The 21,306-nt window shown below is 36.3% G+C and overlaps 2 protein-coding genes across 5 annotated transcripts; one reads left to right on the top strand and one right to left on the bottom strand.

The window, feature by feature from the left end:
* The first annotated feature begins 8,303 nt into the window (after positions 1–8,303).
* Positions 8,304–8,990, top strand: LOC103970570 (uncharacterized). The gene has a single exon (XM_009384389.3). The coding sequence runs from the start codon at positions 8,304–8,306 to the stop codon at positions 8,988–8,990; it is 687 nt and encodes a 228-aa protein (XP_009382664.2).
* A 1,696-nt stretch (positions 8,991–10,686) lies between these two features.
* Positions 10,687–20,876, bottom strand: LOC135597016 (uncharacterized). 4 transcript variants are annotated; one of them, XM_065089392.1, is made up of 6 exons: positions 20,565–20,876; positions 17,874–18,174; positions 16,454–16,612; positions 13,290–13,585; positions 11,385–11,622; positions 10,687–11,010 (listed from the first exon to the last, which is right to left on the bottom strand). In XM_065089392.1, the coding sequence occupies exons 1-5, from the start codon at positions 20,757–20,759 to the stop codon at positions 11,407–11,409; spliced, it is 1,167 nt and encodes a 388-aa protein (XP_064945464.1). In that variant the 5' UTR covers positions 20,760–20,876; the 3' UTR covers positions 10,687–11,010; positions 11,385–11,406. The 4 variants fall into 4 exon arrangements, with proteins under 4 accessions (XP_064945464.1, XP_064945465.1, XP_064945466.1 ...); XM_065089393.1 differs by having other exon boundaries at positions 10,687–10,961; XM_065089394.1 differs by having other exon boundaries at positions 11,397–11,622.
* Positions 20,877–21,306: the final 430 nt, after the last annotated feature.

Below are 21,306 nucleotides of genomic sequence, written 5' to 3'. Positions count from 1 at the left end.
TCCGCAACTCCGATATCCTTGGTGCAATACCCACTCTTCTTGGCCCAATGCCCGAATCAATGGCCCGAAGCCTTCTATCGATACGTCGATCGATCCATCGGCCCGACGTCCAATCTTCTGACATGTTCCTCCGGTACAACATGATTTTCCTGCTTTAACTGTCTCATCCTGATCGAAGCATCCAACGTCACTCAAAACGCAGATTAAATCATAAACACATAGTAAGTGGTTTCATCATCAAAATAGAGATTCAACAATCTCCCCCTTTTTTATGATGACAACCACTTGATGACGGAGTTAACCTTAATTTCCGGAGTTTAAACAAACTCCCCCTATCAATATGCCATATTGATAGAACCTTGAATTCAAGCCGAATTCAAGTCATTGCAAATATTTATCATGAATATTTACAATACGTCATCATGCATAACATGATTATACTTCTCCCCCTTTGTCATCAAAAAAAAGGAGAAGTGTCACTTTCTATGTGTTTGAGATATAAAGTTTAATACATTGCATGAAAAAATATAGTGTTAAATTTTATCCTCATGCAATTAAAGATGTGCAAGTTTAGCATGTTTGCTTTTCTTGAGATAGCAACCGTTTGCTTCTCTTTAGACTACAAGTTAGTAATTTTTATGATATGCAAGTTTTGCTACATGCAAGCTAGCAAAAAATTTCGAAAGCAAATGCAAGATAGCTTTCTTGTGTAAGCTCATGATTCTTGCTTCCTATTGCAAAATGCAAGTTGCAAGTTTTTGAAATATCCAAGTTCAACATATTGCATAATTAATATAATCTCCTAGTTTTATCATCATGCAATTTTGCTATTATCATCGTTATGCAAGATAGTATGATAGCAATTACTATAATATATAAGCTAGCAAATTTTACTAACACTTTTAGAACATGCAAGCTAACAGTTTTGAGATGTTCAAGAAAGCATCCCTTGCTTTTTGAAATACGCAAGTTTGCTAGATGTGCAAGTTAGCATATTTTGCTTCTTGAGATAGGCAAGATTGCACATTTGGTATGCAAATTTATATTAGGCAAGTTATCAACTTTTACACATAAAAAGTTAGCAAAAAGATGTGCAAGATGGACTATTTTGCCTCTTTTCAAAATATGTAACTCGGCACATATTGCTTCTTTGAGATTTGTAAGATAACACTTTTGCTTGAGATTACAATATAGCTAATAAGTTTTGCCCCTTTTTGCGATATGTACATTTGTAATTTTCGCTTCTCTTATCTTATGCAAGCTAGCTAGCAAGCTAGCTATCTCCCCTTTGTCATTGTCAAAAAGAAGGGAAGATCCTTTATATCAATTTTTAAATCATGACAAAGGTAAGTATCAATCTTATTTGTACATCATTATATTTTCAAATTAAAATATGCACAACTTCAAAACTTTACATTTGTATCCTTACTTCATACATTATACAAATAAATTAATCACTATAGGCATATCATACATGATACATCATTTTGGTAATAAATCATAGCATTTATCAATATTTTGATCATGATACTAAGTATTCATCATTTAGAGCATTCATGATACATATTATATGCATATATCATCACAATAAAAAGCAATTGCATGCATAATTTCAAATCATAAATGTTTTAAATCATGATGGTATTAATTTATCAAATTGCATCCTACCATGCATGATCGAAACTTCGCCCCATTTGTATTTCATGCATAATTTCATTTCATCACATTAGGAGTATCCAAAGGAATTAATTGGGTGATGAGATAAATATTTCATGAATACATGGAATTGTATAAAAAATCATATCATAAGTGTTTCATACATTCATATCATCACATGAAGGAATATAAACAAAAATTAGTGATGAGATATTACTTCATGAATGCAATAAAATTCATATAGCATATAGCATACCATGGTTTATTAGAACTAGTCTTCTTTTTTGTGAATAGAAAAATAGTAGGAGAGCAAGATCTCAATTCATGCATATCAAATATTTAATCATCAAAATCATGATTCATCTAGAAAATGCTCCTCTTTAAATATTCAAAGAGAGATCTTAGGAGATCATGATAAAGATAAAATTCATTCCATCTTGTAGGAGAACAAGATATTAATTCAAGCATATAAAATTTCTCAATTCATTATGAATCATAAAAAGAATTATGGTTCCGAAAAATCATGATTCATTTAGGAAAATTTTCTTTTTAATGCATGAAAAGAAGAAATATAGCAATGATACCAATCATAATTCATTTGGATAGTAGATGCTAAAAAGGAACATAGAGGATAGAAGATCTTGATTTTTCTAGAATAAATCTCAAGTTATAAATCTCGAAAAATCAAGATAAATCTCATTCAAATTCAAATCATCAAATCAAAATCATTTTCAAGAGATTCATAAAAAGATGATAAAATAGATTCATCAAACCAAGAATTTTCAAGAAAAATACTTTTATCTATTTAGTTGTTTCATATAAGCATGCCTTTGTCCTTTTTTTCAAATAAGAGAATAAAGAGTAAGAAATCTTGATTCATAAAGGATTTCATGTTATAAATTTCAAGAGATCAAGATCATAATTTTGATAAAAATTTATTCAAATTTAAATCATCAAAATCATTATCAAAATCCAAGATATTCACAAAGATGATACAAATGGATTCATCAAAATCAATAAGATAGAGCAAAATAATTTTCAAGAAGAATGTTTTCCTCTTTTTGGTTGTTTTAAAATATATGATTTTATTTCATTTATGCCAAATAAAAATATGTATCATGTTTAAAACTGAAAGTGTAAGATTTATTACAACAAAGATCAATAAGGCACTTTTGATAAAAATCAATAATCCATAAATTGCAAGATTAATCATGCATAATTTCGAAATTTATTAAGCATGATCATTATGCATGACGCTAAAACATGGTTTCAAAATGTTTAATATTTTCATTACACAATTTCATCATTATGCATCATCATATTTTCAAATTCGAACATGCACAATTTCAAAACTATATCTTTCATTTTTCATGCATAATACAAATAACTCAATCATCATTATGAGCATATTATATATGATATTCAAACATTCATGATACATCATTTTGGCAACATAATCATAGCTTTTCAAATGATGGTATCTAAATGTCAAAGTTTATTACATCTTATCATGCATGATCATTAACTTCTCATTTGTATTTTATACATTATTCAAAATATCAAGAGAATTTTGGTGATGAAATATACATTTTATCAATACAAAAATTTTACATAATAAAATTCAAGTCATAAATTATCAAGATGTCGAGTAGCATAGGTTAATTTGAATAAATCATTTTTAGTGAATACCAAGAAGAATCACATCATGAAAGAATTTTGATTCATGGAAAAATTTCATGTATCGAGAAAATAAGATGATAATTTATAAAAAATATTACAAGTTATATTCAAGAGAAAAATCATCATTCGTTTTCAACTCATTCAATTTGTCAAATCAATATCATGATTTTGATATAACTCATTTCAAATTCAAATCATCAAATCAAAATCATTTTCAAGAGATTCATATAAATCAATAAGATAGAGAAAAATAATTTTCAAGAACAATGCTTTTCTCTTTCTAGTTATTTAAATTCATGTCATTTATTTCATTTATGCTAGATAAATATGTGCATCAATATTTAGGATCGAAAAATGAATTTTGTCATAAAAACCATCAAGATCAATAAACCACAAAAATTATTATGTATAACTTTACAATCTCATGCATAAAATTATCAAATCATAGTGTCAAAATTTTAATATTTTCATTCCATCATTTTGCATTGGTTTTGTTGAACATAATTTTGAATGATTCTTATAGATAACTAAAACTTCTTTAGTTTTAATTTATATGATTGACTTTATATTAACATGCTCAAATTTTGTTCTTAAGTCAAAACCATACATCATGTTTGACAACCAAAGATAAGGTTCTTAAAAAAATTTATCAAGCCTTATATTCAAAAGCCATGCATCATTATTAAGCATGATATTAAACTTCTCAATATTTTCATTATCACATCAAGCATGGTCTCAATCAAAATTGCAAATCATCAAAATACACATTCTTACTTATCAAGCACATACATAAGATTTATATTTAACATTTTATTGCTTTTTCATTTTTAAATATTAAATTATTAAACATGTAATTTTCAAGAAAATTAATCCTAAACTAAATTAAAAATAACTCATGAAAAGTATTATGTAATTTCGAAATAAATTTGGGGGATTTCGATTACCTTATCGTTGAAAGTGGTTAAGGCGTAGTTTGCCACCTCGTCTTTCTTGATTTTCTTCTCATCTTCGGAGGAGCTTGATTCATCCCAATTTGTGTTCTTCTTCTTGCATTCAAAGCAAGTAGTTCTGTTCTTTTTGTATTTTAATTTTTGTTTCATTTGTAGTTTAAGTTCACCATCACTTGAGCTTATGCTCGAGTGGTCTTCATGTGTTCTATGTTCCGAATCCTTCTTGTCCTTTGGAAGGTTGTTCTCGAGTTCTCTTTTTGTCACATTGTTCATTTCATAGGTCATTAAAGACCCAATTAGTTCTTCGAGAGGAAATGTTTTAAGGTCCTTGGCCTCTTGAATGGTCGTAACTTTTGGATCCCAACTTTTTGGAAGGGATCTTAAGATTTTAGTTACTAGTTCAAAGTTAGAAAAACTTTTACAAAAAGTTTCGAGTCCATTAATGACATCCGTGAAATGGGTGTACATGTTTCCGATGGACTTACTTGGTTTCATTCGAAAAAATTCGTAAGAGTGCACAAGAATATCGATTTTGGACTCTTTTACTCAGCTAGTGTCTTTATGAGTGACCTCAAGAGTTCTCCAAATATCAAAAGCCAAATCACAAATCGAAATGCGATTAAATTCATTTTTGTCAAGTGTACAATATAAGGCATTCATAGCATTTGTGCTTAAAATAAAAACTTTCTTCTCCGATTCATCCCATTCACTCATCAGAAGAGAAGATTTTTGAAATCCATTTTCGATAATATTCTAAAGCTCGATATTCAACAAAAGTAAGAAAACTCTCATTTGAGTTTTCCAATAAGTGTAGTCCGTCCTATTGAAAAAGGGAGGACGAATGAGAGAGTAACCCTCTTGAAAGCCGAAAAGAGTCATTTCTATTTGGGTGTTAAACCAAAGTAGAAAACAAAGCTCTGATACCAATTGTTAGGATCGGAGCGGCACTAAGATGGGGGGGAGGGGGGGGGGGGGGGGGTGAATTAGTGCAGTGGATTAAAACTTGTAAGTTTGAAACCAAATTCGTAAATGCGAGGAGATTTCAATTCAACAATAACTTGAGTAAAATGAGAAGATGAAAACGAAAGCTTACTGCAGTATAAATAACAATTTCAGAAAGGTAAGTATTCACACATTCAAAGAACACACCAATTTAAAGTGGTTCGGTCAAATGACCTACATCCACTTGCGAAGCCTTCTTCGATGAGGCTCCAAACTTCCACTAGCAAATCACTTTGAAGGGGAAGGACAAATACCCCTCTTACAACTTTTACAAGTGGTTCACACTCTTACAAATTTTCAACGAAAAGGAAGGAGGTGAACATTCAAGTAATTGAAAATAAGGCTTGCTAAAAACTTTACAAAGGCTTTTGTCTCAATCTATTGCTACTCAAAAAGTTGTATTCTCTGCTGAGAATTGAGGGATATTTATAGGCCCCAAGAGGATTCAAATTTGGGTTCCAAATTTTGAATTCTCTTTGGTTCCCGATGCTGGCGGTGTCACCGCCTGTCAATGTCATATTGACTGTTTACTGGCGATGCCACCGCCAGACCTCTCGGGTGCTGGGCGGTGCCACCGCCGGACCTCTCGGGTGATGGGCAGTGCCACCACCCAGTCCGGCGGTACCATCGCCCGATCCTTGGGTTCTGGGCGGTGCCACCGCTCAGTCCGGCGGTTCCACAGCCTGGTCCTATGAGTCATTAGATGGGCTTCAAATCTGACCCAAACTAGGAAATATCGGGCCCAATTGGCCCCTAACCAGGATATAGGATTATCCCTTAATCCTAACCCTAATTACATGCAAACTACACAACTGAAAACATAGTCCTAAGTAAGTTTTCAACCGACAAACATCGAGTCTCCTTCCGGCGAGCTTTCCGACGATCTTCCGACGGACTTCCGATACACTCTCGGATTTCTTTCGGCGGACTCCCAATAGGCTCCCAATCTTGTGGCGAGTTCAAAGATAGCCGAGCCTTCTCGGTGATCTCCGCGAACCTTCGACAATCTCTTCGGCGGACTTCCGAAAACTCTGACAAGTCCCCGATTTCTTCTCGATTGGTTCCGGCAGCATCTCCGACGAATCTTCGGACTCTCGAACACCCATCGAACTTGACTCCGGTAGACTTGCTTTATGTCTTCAAGCTATCGTAGTTAATCCTACACATGTAAAACAAAAGTTCGATCTAGACAATTACCCCTAAGCAATTAATCAAGTTGTCCGGCATGTCATTAGTTCCTCGACGCTTCGTCCGATTCTTCGGCGCATCGTCCTCTCTTGTGGCCTATTGCCCGATCGGCCAGTTGACTCCGCAACTCCGATATCCTTAGCGCAATACCTGCTTTTCTTGGCCCGATGCCTGAATCCATGGCCCGAAGCCTTCTGTCGATACGTCGACCGATCCACCGGCCCGACGTCCAATCTTCTGACATGTTCCTCTAGCACAACATAATTTTCCTGTTTTAACTGTCTCATCCTGATCGAAGCATCCTGCGTCACTCAAAACGTAGATTAAATCATAAACACATAGCAAATGATTTCATCATAGATTCAATACACAAGACTTTTTCATTCGAGTTGACATCATTTTAATGAGACTATTATAAGCATCAACGACATCAGTCATTGAAATAACGAGTAGGGTATATGTGAACATTGCTAGAACCTCAAGTTGGGTACTTCCTTTGTCCAAACTCAGATTATTTTGAGTACCCTTTGGCTTATATTTATTATCTGTAGTCAACCGAGATTTGACAATGTGCATAAGACACCTAACGAGAGAAATTATAGAATGAATGTTACGAGATGAAGTTTTCCTATTAAGTTTATTATTTTTTCTCAAACATAAAGCAGATGAATCGGTAAAGCATCTCTCTCTCTCTCTCTCTGTCGCTCTATTCACAATATACATATCCAAAACATAAACATCAAAGCATCTAGTCCAACCTAACCAGACAAAAGTATGTGCTTGCACATGATGCGTCTACGTAGACATCAAGGCACCTAATGTATTCTAATATATCTTTCCTCATAATACGTGATGTGTTTGAGCCAAAGACAAGCATTAGGCATATAATAAATATATTGTCATTATGTAAAGCATTTCCTCGTACCATAATAATACGATCATTTATAAGTATCAAAACATTCGATGTGTCATAGTTGAGCAAAAACATCTCCTTGCGTATGTGTTCAAACATCTAAAACTAAAGTATCAAAGAGCTCAATGCATCTTTTCGCTTATTTATTCAGAGTATAAATATTAAATATACTTATGAGTAGAAATAATTATGTGTCATAATTCGATGCATTGCAAGAATTAATTGATCCCATAATCTATTCGGCTAACAATGAGCTGCTCGAGTCTAGTTTAGCAGGTTACCAATCATTCACCATTTACTTTGGTATTATATATACTAAGCCATTATATTATACAGTGATACATATATACTACTATCAAGTTAATATTATATATATATATATAATATCAAATAAAAATTTTAAAATAAAAATAATAATATGGTCGATGTCTTGACTGCGATAACAAAGATTAGCGATTGTGAGCCATAATGTAAGAGCAGCAATCTAACGGTACAGGTGTGATGTCGATGAGCGATGCAACAAAGGTGACGATCGAGGGGTGTAGGAGCGATAGTGATCCAAGTGGAGTGGGTGCGGTGGGCGAGCGACGAGCAAATATGTTGGAAAGTGGAAAGAAAGAGAAATCGATTAAGGCGAGAAGTGGATATAAATTTAATAATTTAAAAATAATAAAATTATATATTTTTTATTTATGTATATTTTTTTTTATATGACATTAAGTGTGATTTTTTAATATAATATATAATTAACCTCAAAGGATAAACGAACTCAAAAGGAAAAAATAAAAATAACCCTCGATTGACTCCGAATAGACTATCGACTTCAACAATCAAAATTAATCTACGCAGACATTTACTCTCGTACAGTGCAACTCGCCATGTCGGAGGAACTAACTAGGGACATTGCGGTATAAATGGAGCGAGGAGGTAAGGGGGGGGACACCATCAACCAGCGAATCCAGCAGCCAGAGGCAGAAATGGGCATCCGAGAGATGGAGATCTCGGGCCACAAGGTCATCATCCACGAGCGCGACGACTCCAGCGACCCCTCCACCGGCCGCGCCCTCACCGGCTCCTGGCTCTGGGACGCCGCCATCCACCTCGCCGAGTGGATGGCCGCCGACGGAGGACCCCACCTTGCCGGCGCCACCGTCCTCGAGCTCGGCGCCGGGACGGGCCTCCCGGGCCTCCTCGCCGCCACCATGGGCGCGGCCCGCGTGGTGCTCACCGACGTCGCCCCGCTCCTCCCGGGCCTCCGAGCCAGCGCGGAGGCCAACGGGTTGGGGAGCCGCGTGGAGGTGCGCGAGCTGCGGTGGGGCTCGGGCGAGCAAGCGGTGGCGGAGGCCGACGTGGTGCTGATGTCGGACGTGTTCTACGACCCGGAGGAGATGGGAGGGCTGGCCAGCGCGATGAGGGCGGCGTGGGGGGAGAGCACGAGGGGGTGGGCGGCGAGCGAGGTGAGGCCCGGCGTCGGGGAGTGCTTGGAGGCGCTGAGGCGGGAGGGGTTCGACGTGGTGGAGGTGGAAGAGAGGGTGCGGCCGTTGGTGCGGGCGGAGGGAGAGACTTCGGTGTTCGCCGTGTATCGCATCAGGCGCGCCTAAGCAAACAAAGCATGGGGAATCGCGTTCCTCCGCATAAATTCCTCCTCCATTTTGCATTGCAAATTAATAGAAAATTAGCTACTTTGCGTCGTAATTAAAGAAAAATCAAACTACTATTTTTAACCACAAGACCATAAAATCAACTAACTTATGCTGGTAATAAATATATCGAATTATGTTTTTTGATGAAACGATGAAGATAGTAATATATCATTAATCCATTAGTTTCCCATGAAGTTTCTTAGAGAATTACATGAGATTTCTGAACGCAAACTTGAAAGCTCCACCCAAAGCCCTCGCATGACATACTTATTATAGACCTTAATTATAGATTTAACTATAGTCAAATCTAATCTAAACACTTGTTAAGCAAAAGACAAACAAGCAAAGTTGAGGTACGAATCTCTCACCTAACCTCCTTTGCTCTTCTTTTTTATGTTGTGTGTCTGTATCTGTGTAATATAATAATAATAATGCCTTATATACCTGCCGACATATTTATTCTATGCGGTATCTAATTTTGTCCCTTCGATGAAAACACAGCTATTTATTTGTCTGTATCTTTGGGTGATTATTTAAACTTGTTAGTCTCATTGAGTAGTCATAGTTTCTCTCTCGTCGTGGTTGAGAGAAGTGAAGATAATTTTTTCTATTAGATTAAGTATTGGCGTCCTATGATGCTTGCTTGCACTTAAAAATAGTGATGATGATAATATAAAGACATGAATCACGATTGTTCTACGTTAATCTCCTTTGGAATCAATTCTATTTTGATATTATTGTTTGAAAACATTTTTATAGTGTGATATGAGATCATGAGAAATATCGAGAATATTGATATAGTCGGGTTCATGCCGTTTGGGCGTGTCACCAAATCCAGAATGCCAGAAGACACCCACCAGCTGAGATATCTCTATTTGCTTTGTTGGGATATGTCACTCCATTGGCGTGATGGCGTACAGCTATCTCGCTTTGTCAGTTCGCGGAGAGTTGTTGGCGTTGCCTGAGCGCAGGTCCCCCACAACCCCAGAATAAGATGATGCCCGGTGCATGTTGGCGTTTGTTTGAAGCAGACAGCACCTTATTCTTGTTTGGTAAACAGATTGCAGCGGAGCACTCGAGCTTTGTTTAATGCCGCAGTCAACACTGGCAGAGGTGAAGGGCTGCAGAGTGTAAGGATCTCTCGAATGCCATTGATGTTTTCTCGACTGGAAGAGGACAGAGACCACCTTTGGCTGACGTAAAATGGCAATTATGCCATTCCAGGCATAGCTGCTCGAGTACTTTCACATTTGGATGTGCTTCATGCAGTAGATGTGAGTATATAAAGTTCAGGTACAAAGGCTTCATGTCATGCTTCATTCAGGTTGCATGATTCCACAGACAAGGCGTGCAGAATGAGTCGAATAGAACTTAGCCAGCTATAAACTAATTGATATCTTCACACACACACACACACACACAAATAAAAACATTGCCTCATATCTCAAACTTTCAACATTTAATGAATAAATTTGGCCAAATACCTTAACCTTTGGTAAATGAACCAGCGATATTTCAGGTAGCCTTGATAAATGAACCAGAAATATCCTTATGTAATCCTTCACACACACACACACACACACACACACACACACACACACACACACATATATATATATATATATATAGAGAGAGAGAGAGAGAGAGAGAGGAATAAGAAAAAATGGTTTACACCATTGAACATTATGGAATCAACTAAAAGAAACAACACAGCCTAAAACTAGTATTTCAGTATACCGTATAATGTTGTGGCAAAGCCAATTGAAACATGTTTATCAAAAAAGGTGGCTGCTGAGATGAGATCAACATGGCAACCCCACAAATGCCTCAAAATATGATAATTATGTTCAGCAAACAAAATTGTTCCGATTTTTCAGTCAGCATATACCAACAGCATTATCCAGAGGAGTTCGCCACTAGGGAGGGAATCTAAAGAGTAGCAATGTGATCGGGTAATGAATTGCAAACAAAAGAACAACTGCATTAGCAAAGGGAATTTTAGTAGGAGAGATATGATACAAACAGCATCATTATAAACGAGTGAACCTTTTCTTGCTAAGTAAACAATTGAAATATGATGAGAACTGAATCATTATTGAAAGCTGTACAGAAATATAGATGACCTAGAATCTGGTGGAAAAATTGCATGAAGTAATTGAGGCATTTATATTAAGAACATAAGAACCTAGAGGGGTCAAAAGAGAATATCCTGTTGGGTGAAAACATATCAGCTGAAGATAATAAAAAAAATTAAAGATGACGCAGACTTGAAGCAGAGTGACTGCAGCTTCTGGGTGAAGAAATTTTGTGTCTAAATCAGAACATAAATTCATAGGAAACAGAATATTGTACCTTGTAACTTACTGGAAATGACCTAAGAGTCCTGTGATTCTGATTGGTTGCCAACAATTCGAGACATAAGCTTTGAGATTTCCAAGATAGCATTGTGAACCTCCTCATCATCTGGCTCTGCTTGCATAGACCATGGAGGTGATTGTGAACCCAATCTGCTCATACCAGTGGCCTTCTTCACCTTTCTAGATGTCACTAATGCTCTCTCCAAGTCAGGCTGTCTTAATGGTCTTGGTCCCTGACAAAAGCAATTAAAGATATCATGTGAATGATACACATCTTATGTAACATTAGAAACTGATTACAATTTCAACATTGGCTATAATCTTTTTTATCTCCAACAATTATTCTGGATCAACCAGTTCTATAAAGCACCTAACACTATAAAGATGTAGCAATATTGTCCAGAATCCAAAATTTTTTTCCCAGGAAAAACTCCAATCACGGTTTCTTATATGAATATCATAAAATACAATAGGTAATAACCATAGATAGGGATGTTCAAATCAGTTCACCACCAAACCGTTAATGGCCAAACTGAACCGTTTATTTATATTCAGTTCAGTTAAAATAAGATAGTGCGAACCGAAACCAATTCGGATCTACCTAACCGAACCGATTCAAAACCGGTTAATCCAATTCGGTTATCCGGTTTATAATTTCAAGTAATTTAAAAAAAAAAAAAAATTTCAGATGAGTTGATTCAATTCAATTAAATCGAACCGGAATCTTGGTCTAATTAGACGACACAACAATATTTGTTAAAGTGAGCCTACGTTATTTGTAAAATTAGGCAATTGGGCTGGTTTGATTAATCGGTTTGAACCGGTTAAGAGCTTAGGGCAGTGATCTCAACCGGATTGATATCTTTTAAGTTAAAAATTGGTTCAGTTCGGTTTGAACTGGTTAATCGAACCAAAAAGGGGCACCCTCGAACCAGAACGGTTTATAGCCTTCAAAACCGAATCATTTGTGAACTAGTTCAATTTTTCGATTCGACTTGAACTCCCCTAACCATAGAACATGATGATATACATCAAGGTTCGTCGTACCGCAGTGTACCATCCAGTACAGGTGATACATACTAGTCCAATAGAGGATCGGTATGGGCGATACATACCAGTCTATCGGTACATCTCATCGTACCATGTGTTAGTATATCGGCACACATCGTACCGACGACCAGTCGATACACCGGTGCGGACCGATAAAGCGAACCATGATATACATAACCCTATATGGGAGAACATAGTAACAAAAGATGCACCTTAGAATAAAATGAGTTACTCAAGCAAGTTGCATCAAGGACCACTAGTGCACCAACAAGGAGAGTGGGTCAGTTCAAATTCAAGACCTCAAAAAGAGAAGAGGAAGACAAATAAAGGTTGCAACCAGCATGGATAACACTGTGAACATAGCCTTCGTTAGAACCATAATGGCCTAAAGATCCATGTTTAGAACAGTGACTTGGGCGGAATGGGTTACATCAAGAGATAAAACGAACTCAACATGATCCAGCATTTATATTTTTCTTTCCTAACACTTGCAATCTTGAGTTGGGTTATTGTTGCATGTAATGAAGGTACAGTAGTTAAAACTTATAACTACCTACAAAAAAGGATTCCTGTTGGGCTGAGGTCAAGATGGTTTATTGTTTGACTTAGACGACTTAGAGTCAGGTTGGACATTCCCAATCCCGACCATTCCCAGATCAGGTTTAATTTCTGCCAGGTTTGGGGTTGATACCCTGTCCAAGTTGATCAAATTGTAAATGGCTCCTGGTAAACATACATAAAAAGAACATGAGAAATATTAGGCTAAGTTTATGAAGATTTGAATCTGGGTTATCTAAATCATTTTACAATAAAAAATAGCTAGATTGATATATAAATGCAGTATACTCACACTGGATGCTTTTCCATTCCTTTCGTCATTCAGCAGCTCCCTGAGAGGAAAATAGGCTGCTTGTTTGCACAGCTCAAGTATATCTGAACCACTAAAACCTTCACATAAGGTTGCTATGTAGTCATAATCAATGTTTTCTTCCACATTTTCACCCTTTAAGATCACCTTTAGTATCTTGGCTCTCTCACTTCGGTCAGGCATGCCAATTTCAAAGGTCTGGGTAAAGCGCCTGAGTATTGCCTCATCTAGTTCTGATGGGCGATTTGTAGCAGCAAGAACCATCACACGAGCATTCACTGTAAAATTGATGCACAATAGTTTTAATATGAATGTCTGGAAACTGATGTAGACACAAACGGAAGTCTGATACATCTTTTACTTGTAGTAACTGAAACAATAAATTAATAAACAGAAGAATGGAATAAAAAACCATTTTCTTGCAGTAATATCAAAATATGAAATAGTACGTGCAGAAATCATATTTAGTATAGTACAGCATCCTTACTTTTTAAATAAGAACCCTTCTGCACTCCTATTCATCACTTCTTTTTTAGACAAAGTACCACTAGGTGTTGGTTACATTTAAAAGCCTGTTTAAGTGAGTTTAGGCAATGCAAGCTGGGAAAAGAGGGTAGTTTATCCTTGAGCCTGGAAAAAGAAAAATATGATCTTAAAAGTTTGGTCTTGAGCCTGAAAAGAGCATGAGATTATTATTAACTCCAAGAAAAATTGTCCAATCTGAGGATGACATGGACCTTTGATGCTATTCGCTCACTTTAACTTGTATCCATTGTTGGCAAAACATTTAGCAACAGATACAACCTTCCTATATGAAATAATCAACAATGATAAATGGATATAATAGAGGGTTAGAAACTCCATCTCAATAGACTTTCTTAATTAGTGATAACAGAAGATCAGAATGACGGGAACATGGCGCTGTCTTCTTTCAAGATCCAACCTTATGACAATGAGAACCACAACTTTAACACACATGATAATTATCTTTGCTTCACTGAGGGATAGCAGAGAACATAGACAATTAAAGATACTCTTATCTCAATGGACTTTGTCAATCGATGACAATAAAAAAAATTTCGACAATGGGAATACTATGCTTTCTTCTGTCACGCTCCAACCTCATGACAATGAGAGTCATTTAACACAGATGATATCAACATCTACCTGTGAGTACATAGAGATGTATAAAGAAAGCCCTCTCACGGGTGTGGATCACCAATAATCTTTTATAAGTATTATTTACATATCAGAAAGAAAATAAGATGCTTCTGACTTCAAATAGGAACCTAAGCGTGTGTTTTGTTTGGTAAAGACTGATCAAGAATAGCTTTCGGGGACAATTGTTATACAGGTTTCATTTTGCAGCAGACCCAAGATAGTGAAAAACAGCAATCCAAAATTTTAGAAAGAAATATCAACTTATTGTTTTCTGATGTCTTTGCTCAAAGGATAAGAAAAGCTTTTTCAGTTTTCCTAAGTCTTCTTCATCAAACCTTCAGAAAAAGAATAGCTTTTAGCATTTATTGCATTCCACAAATAAGGAAAGGGTATCAAAATCATTTTGCTTATCCTAAAATAAAAAAACATAAGATTTATTTCTCAGGGCATCTTTTATCTTGTGATCAACCAGGCACTAAGTTAAAAAAAATCAACTATTGTTCCATGAAGCAAGTACAAAATAATATAGAGTTTTCAACCACATTCTTTGCTAGCAGAAGAGTTCTCTACTGCTCTTTTACACACAAAAAAAAACTATACTCAATAAATGTCTGAATCAAATTCAATTAGCAGATGTGTGTGCAGACTCTCCATTAACATATAATTATTATTTTCTGTACTATCACAAAATTACTACTAATAAACCTGACAAACATCATACAAACTAGAAACATATAGCTACATTCACCAGAACAACAATAAAAAAAAAATCAAGAGAAAATTCAGTACCATATGCCAACAACCTGGGAACCACCACGCAAATTAGATTCTTATAAAACCATATATCTACATGCAGCAGAGTAACAAAAAATCATTCATAAGAAGAAGCACGTCATGTACATGCTCATTCAACAATGCACACTCACATTTGCTAGAAGGCTGTATTGATAGCATAAAGGGCCTTCTTGCCCTTGGGTTGGATACAGTGATTGAAAAAGGCACTCGAGCGCTCGCCTAGGCGCTCGGGCGAGGCGAGGCGAGGCCCGAGCGCCTCGCTAATGTCCCAGGCGGCGCGCTTCAAACAGGCGCGGCCTGGGCGCTCGCCTGAGCCCAGGCGCTGGGCGCTTCGGGCGAGCGCCTGGGTAAACCAAGTGACCGAACCAGGATTTTAGGTCTGGTTCGGTCCTGGTTCGGTTGTTAGTTGGTTCAATCGAACCAACTAAACCGATATAACCCTTACCCAACCCTAACCCGCTGCCGCTCCCGATCTCAATCTCGCTAATCTCGCTGCTCGTCGCTCCTGCTCCCGCTGCTCGCCGCTGTCGATGTCGCTGCTCGCGCCTCTCACGAGCCCTCCCGCTACTCGCGCCTCCCGCTCCCTTTCCCTTTCCCGCTGCCGCTGCCGTCGCTCGCCGCTGCTTCCTCGTTTCTCCGTCAAGCTCAGTATACAGTGTACTCTTAATATTAAGTTTATTTGAATTTTGAAATGATTAATTTTCAATACTGTTAATAGATTAATAATATATTATTTTGATTTTAATGTTGTTAATTTTTATTTATTTGAAATTATTGCTAGGTTTCAACATAAATGACTTTGATGTAAAATTTTATTGTTTTGAATTTTGAAACTTTTTGTTAATGTGACATTGTGATTTTGTATCTTAAATTTTCTTAATTTAATAACATATTTTTATTTAAAATTTTAAATAATTATATTTATTAATTATATTATATATTTTTATATTTTAGCGCCTCGCTTCGCTCGGACGAGCGCCTAGCGCCTCGAGCGTTTTTGGACCTTGACGCCTTTTGGCGCCTAGCGCTTTTTAAATCACTGGTTGGATATCATAAAAGAAGAAAGCATATTAGGTGTATGACAAACCAAAACTGGAAACAGATTTTACTGATTAAGAGAAAGCCACATAAGCAAGGAAATATGACATACATCCAGACAATAAAGAGAGCCAAGAAAATGGAATACTCACAATCAGTTGTGAAACCATCCCACAAAGACATGAACTCAGTTTTCATGTTAGTCATGGCTTCATGATCTGTATTACGGCGCTGACCCAAGAAACTATCCACCTCATCAATAAAAATGATAGCAGGTTGTAGCTTATAAGCAAGGCTAAAGACAGCAGCCACTGCAACAGAACAAGTGGGATATTATGCAAAATGCTTCTAGACAACAAAAAAATAAAAGTAACTGACACGTATGGTGATATACAGCAAAATTTTAAAACATGATAGCATGTGTAGCTAATGCCTAATTTCAGCATGATACATAGTGACAACAAATCCTAGTTCCAAATTGAAAGAATTTTCGGGTTCCTTCATCCAATGAATATCTCAATGGTACCAACTTTTCACAAGAAGATCACACAAGAGAATGACATGAACAACCTCAAAGAGCAGGTTTTCTGTTTTCCAGACATGTTAAGAATAGCATTACCTGATATACTTTGTGCACTACCAATTATAAATATGGAACTTGTTTTCATAGTATCTATTTATAAAGCTCTCGTTATATTTATAAGTTTCAAGACAATAATTCACAAAGGTCAACTAAAGAAGACACCTCTACATCAATAATGATATTGATATATTTATAGGTTATCAAGCACACAAGCAACAGGAGAAAAAAAATTCTTTTAAACTGTTACTTATTTTGTCAAAGCCTTTATCAGCTATGGTAGACGACACCTTCATAAAACTCTTGTTATTTGCACAAGTTTTAAGACAATAATTCACAAGGGTCAACGAAAGAAGACACCTCAAATTCAATAATGAGAATGATATATTTATAGGTCATCAAGCACACAAGCAACAGGAAAAACAAAAATCTTTGAAAGAATTACTTATATTGAATCATTATAAATAATATCTTCAAAAGATTTTATCCCTCTATAAACATCCAAACTCCAAAGAAGCTTGAACATTTTTGCAATTCACATCAAGAAATGAGAGGCCTTTAATCTTCATTCTTTATAGGCTCATTTCAGATGGTGACCATATTAGCATAGCACTTATGGACTCTTCTTACCTATCAGAAAGAAGAAATCAATTACTCACTTAAAGAAATTAGTGCAACAATTTGTGTCTCACCAATACTAAACCATAAAAAAAAAATTGCCTCTTTGATAACAGAAATAGCAGATATCATCTCAACCCTATTCTAACAATGAATTTAAACATATAATATGACAAGAATTTGAATAAGGTCAATTACCTTGAACATACTTACATTTCATTTTAAATTAAATGAAATAAAAGACAAATAACAATAATTTTCTTGAACATGAAGAAAAGCAAGTAGTTTAGTAATCGTAACAACCGAGTATACTAATAAATCGATGAAAATAAGCAAAATTAGCCCTCTGTTATGTATCATAAAAACAAACTTACCAAGTTTTTGAGCATCCCCAAACCATTTACTCATCAAATTCGAGATTCTCACATTAATAAAAACTGCCCCAGACTCTTTCGCTAAGGCCTTTGCGAGCATTGTCTTTCCTGTTCCTGGTGGCCCATACAGTAGGACACCTTTTTGAGGACTAAGAAGCTTTCCATGTGAAAACAATTCAGGTCTACGTAGGGGGAGAATGACTAGCTCAAACAAAGCTTGCTTCACATGCTCCAAACCCCCAATAGACTCAAATTCAACATCAATGTGATCAGGGTTTATAACATCGCAAGCTATTACATCCTGCAAATGCATTTACACATTATCATTTAGACATTGTTGAGTTACCTACAAATTGATTCCAAACAAAATGTAGAATTAAAAAATCACGTCCAAAAGCAAAAATCTTTACTAAAAATGAAGGTTACCCATATCCGTAAAACAAATTTAGAAGATGGAGGATGTCACCAAGTATATTATTATCTTCATCTATAAACTTAAATTTTACATACCTTGTACCATCCCAGAGCATAGTGCTTACAGTGTTTAACAAGACAATTTCACACTATATCTGAGGGAGAATGAAACTTTGCATACAAGACTGCATCACACCAAAAAAAAAAAAGAAAACAAATTTTGGAAATCCTGAATAAACTAAATCTGGAAGATGAAATTTACATGATAGTATGAGTATATTTTGCTGGTACCTAACTATAGTAAATTATGATATATGTGATACCAATATTAATCTCTTCTCCAAGAGCTAAGATATGATTTGCCATGCTAAGATATGACTTCAGACATGACACAACCATGTTGATCACATAGATGAATCCTGCTGTGTCATGCCCATGTGCCTTATGCAATAGATGGTAACTAGCACAGCTGCATACGTATGCAGCTCTATGAGGTGCGCGTATTTCTCCAGTACATGCAATTTGACTGCATAACTTAATGCTGTGTGCCATCAATTTGATACATGTTTGTTAACAAGCTCAAATCTTAATAGAAACAACCAAGGAAAGGTCAGGAAGGGAAACCGATCTAACAAAATCCTCAATTGCCATAGGTAGGAATTAATGCAGGACAGATTGATTGCCTCAAAGGAAAAAATCATGGCACAGATTTGATTGCCATAACTTGGGATGATGCTTTGTGACAACATTTCTCATTTTTCATCAAGGGCCACATTAGAATGTTCAGGAGATACCAAGCACTTAAATAAAAAAAATCAAAACAAATAATGACATCTTCGAACTTGCACCGAGTTAGACTCTATACATCATTATTTGGTAGATGCCTAGGAATCAACAAAGACAAGAAGGGAAGAAACATAACCACTCTATAATTAGCTCTCATGAGCTATGGATTATGCTACACAGTAAGAAATTCAGAAGTACAAATATAATCCGGTCAAAGAAATTATGTAACAATGTTTATATGCATAACAAGAGTACTGCTTCACGCTAAGCAAAAGTAGAAAAGACCGACAGGAGGGTAAAGAGGAACAGGATGCTGTCAGTCCGTGCTCAAATGAAGTGATCTTGTGTACAATATGTGATCAATTCCATTTCCAAGTCAAATTGAGATCAACCTAACTAAAATCAAACAATAACTTAGCTTAACCAAAAAAGCTCTAGGATGTCATGGGTCCCTTACTAACCCTGGCCATGTATTTTCTTAGAAACTTTTCAAGGTAATCAATGCCTTATCTGAAACCACATGAAAATTGCGTACATACTCTAATGCATAAAAAAGGCTTTGAGAAAGGAAGCTACAACCATGATATCTATGAGATGTATTAACCAATTTAAAACTTTGAGCCTATTGCAGTGTGTTAACTACGGAAGTCCACGAAAGGCAAGATAGTTCATATTTATCTATAATTGATGAATGACTATGCAATGTTTGCTAGTACTTTATGTAAGTTATAGCATCAATAATATTAGTTTTTAGTTAAATTAATCCCTTGGGAGGTTTGTCTTCCATGAAACAGAGAAGTGCTTGTAGGAGGCATAGTTCTAACGAAGCAATGCCAATACTAAATCAGGGCTAATACAAAACTAAGCTGCAAAAGTGTTACAAAGCAAAATATTCTGTACGTTATTGAGTTTCATAAATAAAAAAGACTGCAGAGTTTAATCTCTTTGTTTCAACCTTGACCGACGGGTTAATCATAATAAAAGACCATATTTATAAACATCATGGAACATGGTGTCATCATTAGAACAAACAGGGATTGACCAGATAAGAAGAACATCAAAGCAGGAATGTCAAGTTATTATACATTATCGATCACGGGAACAACAATTATTGATCAAACATGTGTCAATGGAATGTGTCATCATGCATACACTATTCGTCAAATAATTAACAGAAGACAGACTGAATTAGAAATGGAGTACTCAAAATCATCTTGTTGGAACCCAATTCAATATAAAACTTAGGAGAAAAAAGGGATCGCAGACAAATTTCAATATCAGCTACTCAGAATAAAAACAAATTGGAAATTGTCTTCCCCAAAACAAACCCTAGGCATCACTATGTCACTTAACTGCATTCAATAATACACGGAAACCTGCATCCGGAGACCTAAAACCCAGAACGCCATAGAAAGAACCGACCGTGAGGGGTCACGGGGCATGTAGAAATCAAGAAGAAGAGGAAAGGAGAAAGGGAGGCGAGATGAAGACCTCGTACTGGTTGGTCTGAACGAGGGGCCGTCCCAGGCGCTTGGCGATCTCCTTCTTGTTTTCGAGGGCTTTCTTGCTTGCGGCGCGGTTGGGGTCGAGCTGGCGCAGCCCGGCGAAGAGGACGAGGCAGCTCAGCGCAGCGCTCGCTGCGTACAGCACCAGTTCCTGCAGGAACCTCGACTCCGATGGTCTCATGTCCTTCCCTCCCTCCTCTTTCTCTTCCGCCCTCTCCCGAGAATCCGTTCGCAAGCCCTACACCTCCGGTTTAACCTCTTTGCTGCTGCCCTTTTCACTCCTCTCATTACATAGTTACATATACACATTAATTATATATATATATATATACACATTATATATATATATATATATATATATATATATATATATATATATATATCTTTTTGGCTTGTCCACCAAGCAACGAATTTGAGGCGTATGCGACACCCGAAGAAGAAAGATCGACGCAATCGATTAATCGGAAGCCCATCCATTGTCCAGCCGGAAGAGAATATTATATTATATTATATTATATTATATTATGGATGAATTTTCCAAAAAAAAAACTTAATTTTGATTATTATTTTTTTTACAGAACATTTCTACTATAAAAAAAAAAAAATTCAGACAGCACCCTCAACAACTAAGAGATTCATTTCCTATCCCAAATACTACCCTTTGGATCGTCGGTTCATTAAATGATTTGATATTGGTTCAGTTTGCCCATATGATTCATTGGTGTTAA

The sequence above is a fragment of the Musa acuminata genome, chromosome BXJ1-11 (assembly GCF_036884655.1).
Source record: "Musa acuminata AAA Group cultivar baxijiao chromosome BXJ1-11, Cavendish_Baxijiao_AAA, whole genome shotgun sequence".
Taxonomy (NCBI): domain Eukaryota; kingdom Viridiplantae; phylum Streptophyta; class Magnoliopsida; order Zingiberales; family Musaceae; genus Musa; species Musa acuminata.
The sequence above is the reverse complement of the archived record's forward strand: the minus strand, read 5'-3'. Positions and strand labels throughout refer to the sequence as shown.

Coding starts and splice junctions, on each gene's coding strand:
- LOC135597016 (XM_065089392.1), bottom strand. CDS start 20,759: ATGAGACCATCGGAGTCGAGGTTCCTGCAGGAACTGGTGCTGTACGCA. Junction 18,175..20,564: donor TTCAGACCAACCAGTACGAG/GTCTTCATCTCG, acceptor ATGCATTTGCAG/GATGTAATAGCTTGCGATGT. Junction 16,613..17,873: donor TGGGGATGCTCAAAAACTTG/GTAAGTTTGTTT, acceptor GTTCTGTTGCAG/TGGCTGCTGTCTTTAGCCTT.
- LOC103970570 (XM_009384389.3), top strand. CDS start 8,304: ATGGAGCGAGGAGGTAAGGGGGGGGACACCATCAACCAGCGAATCCAG.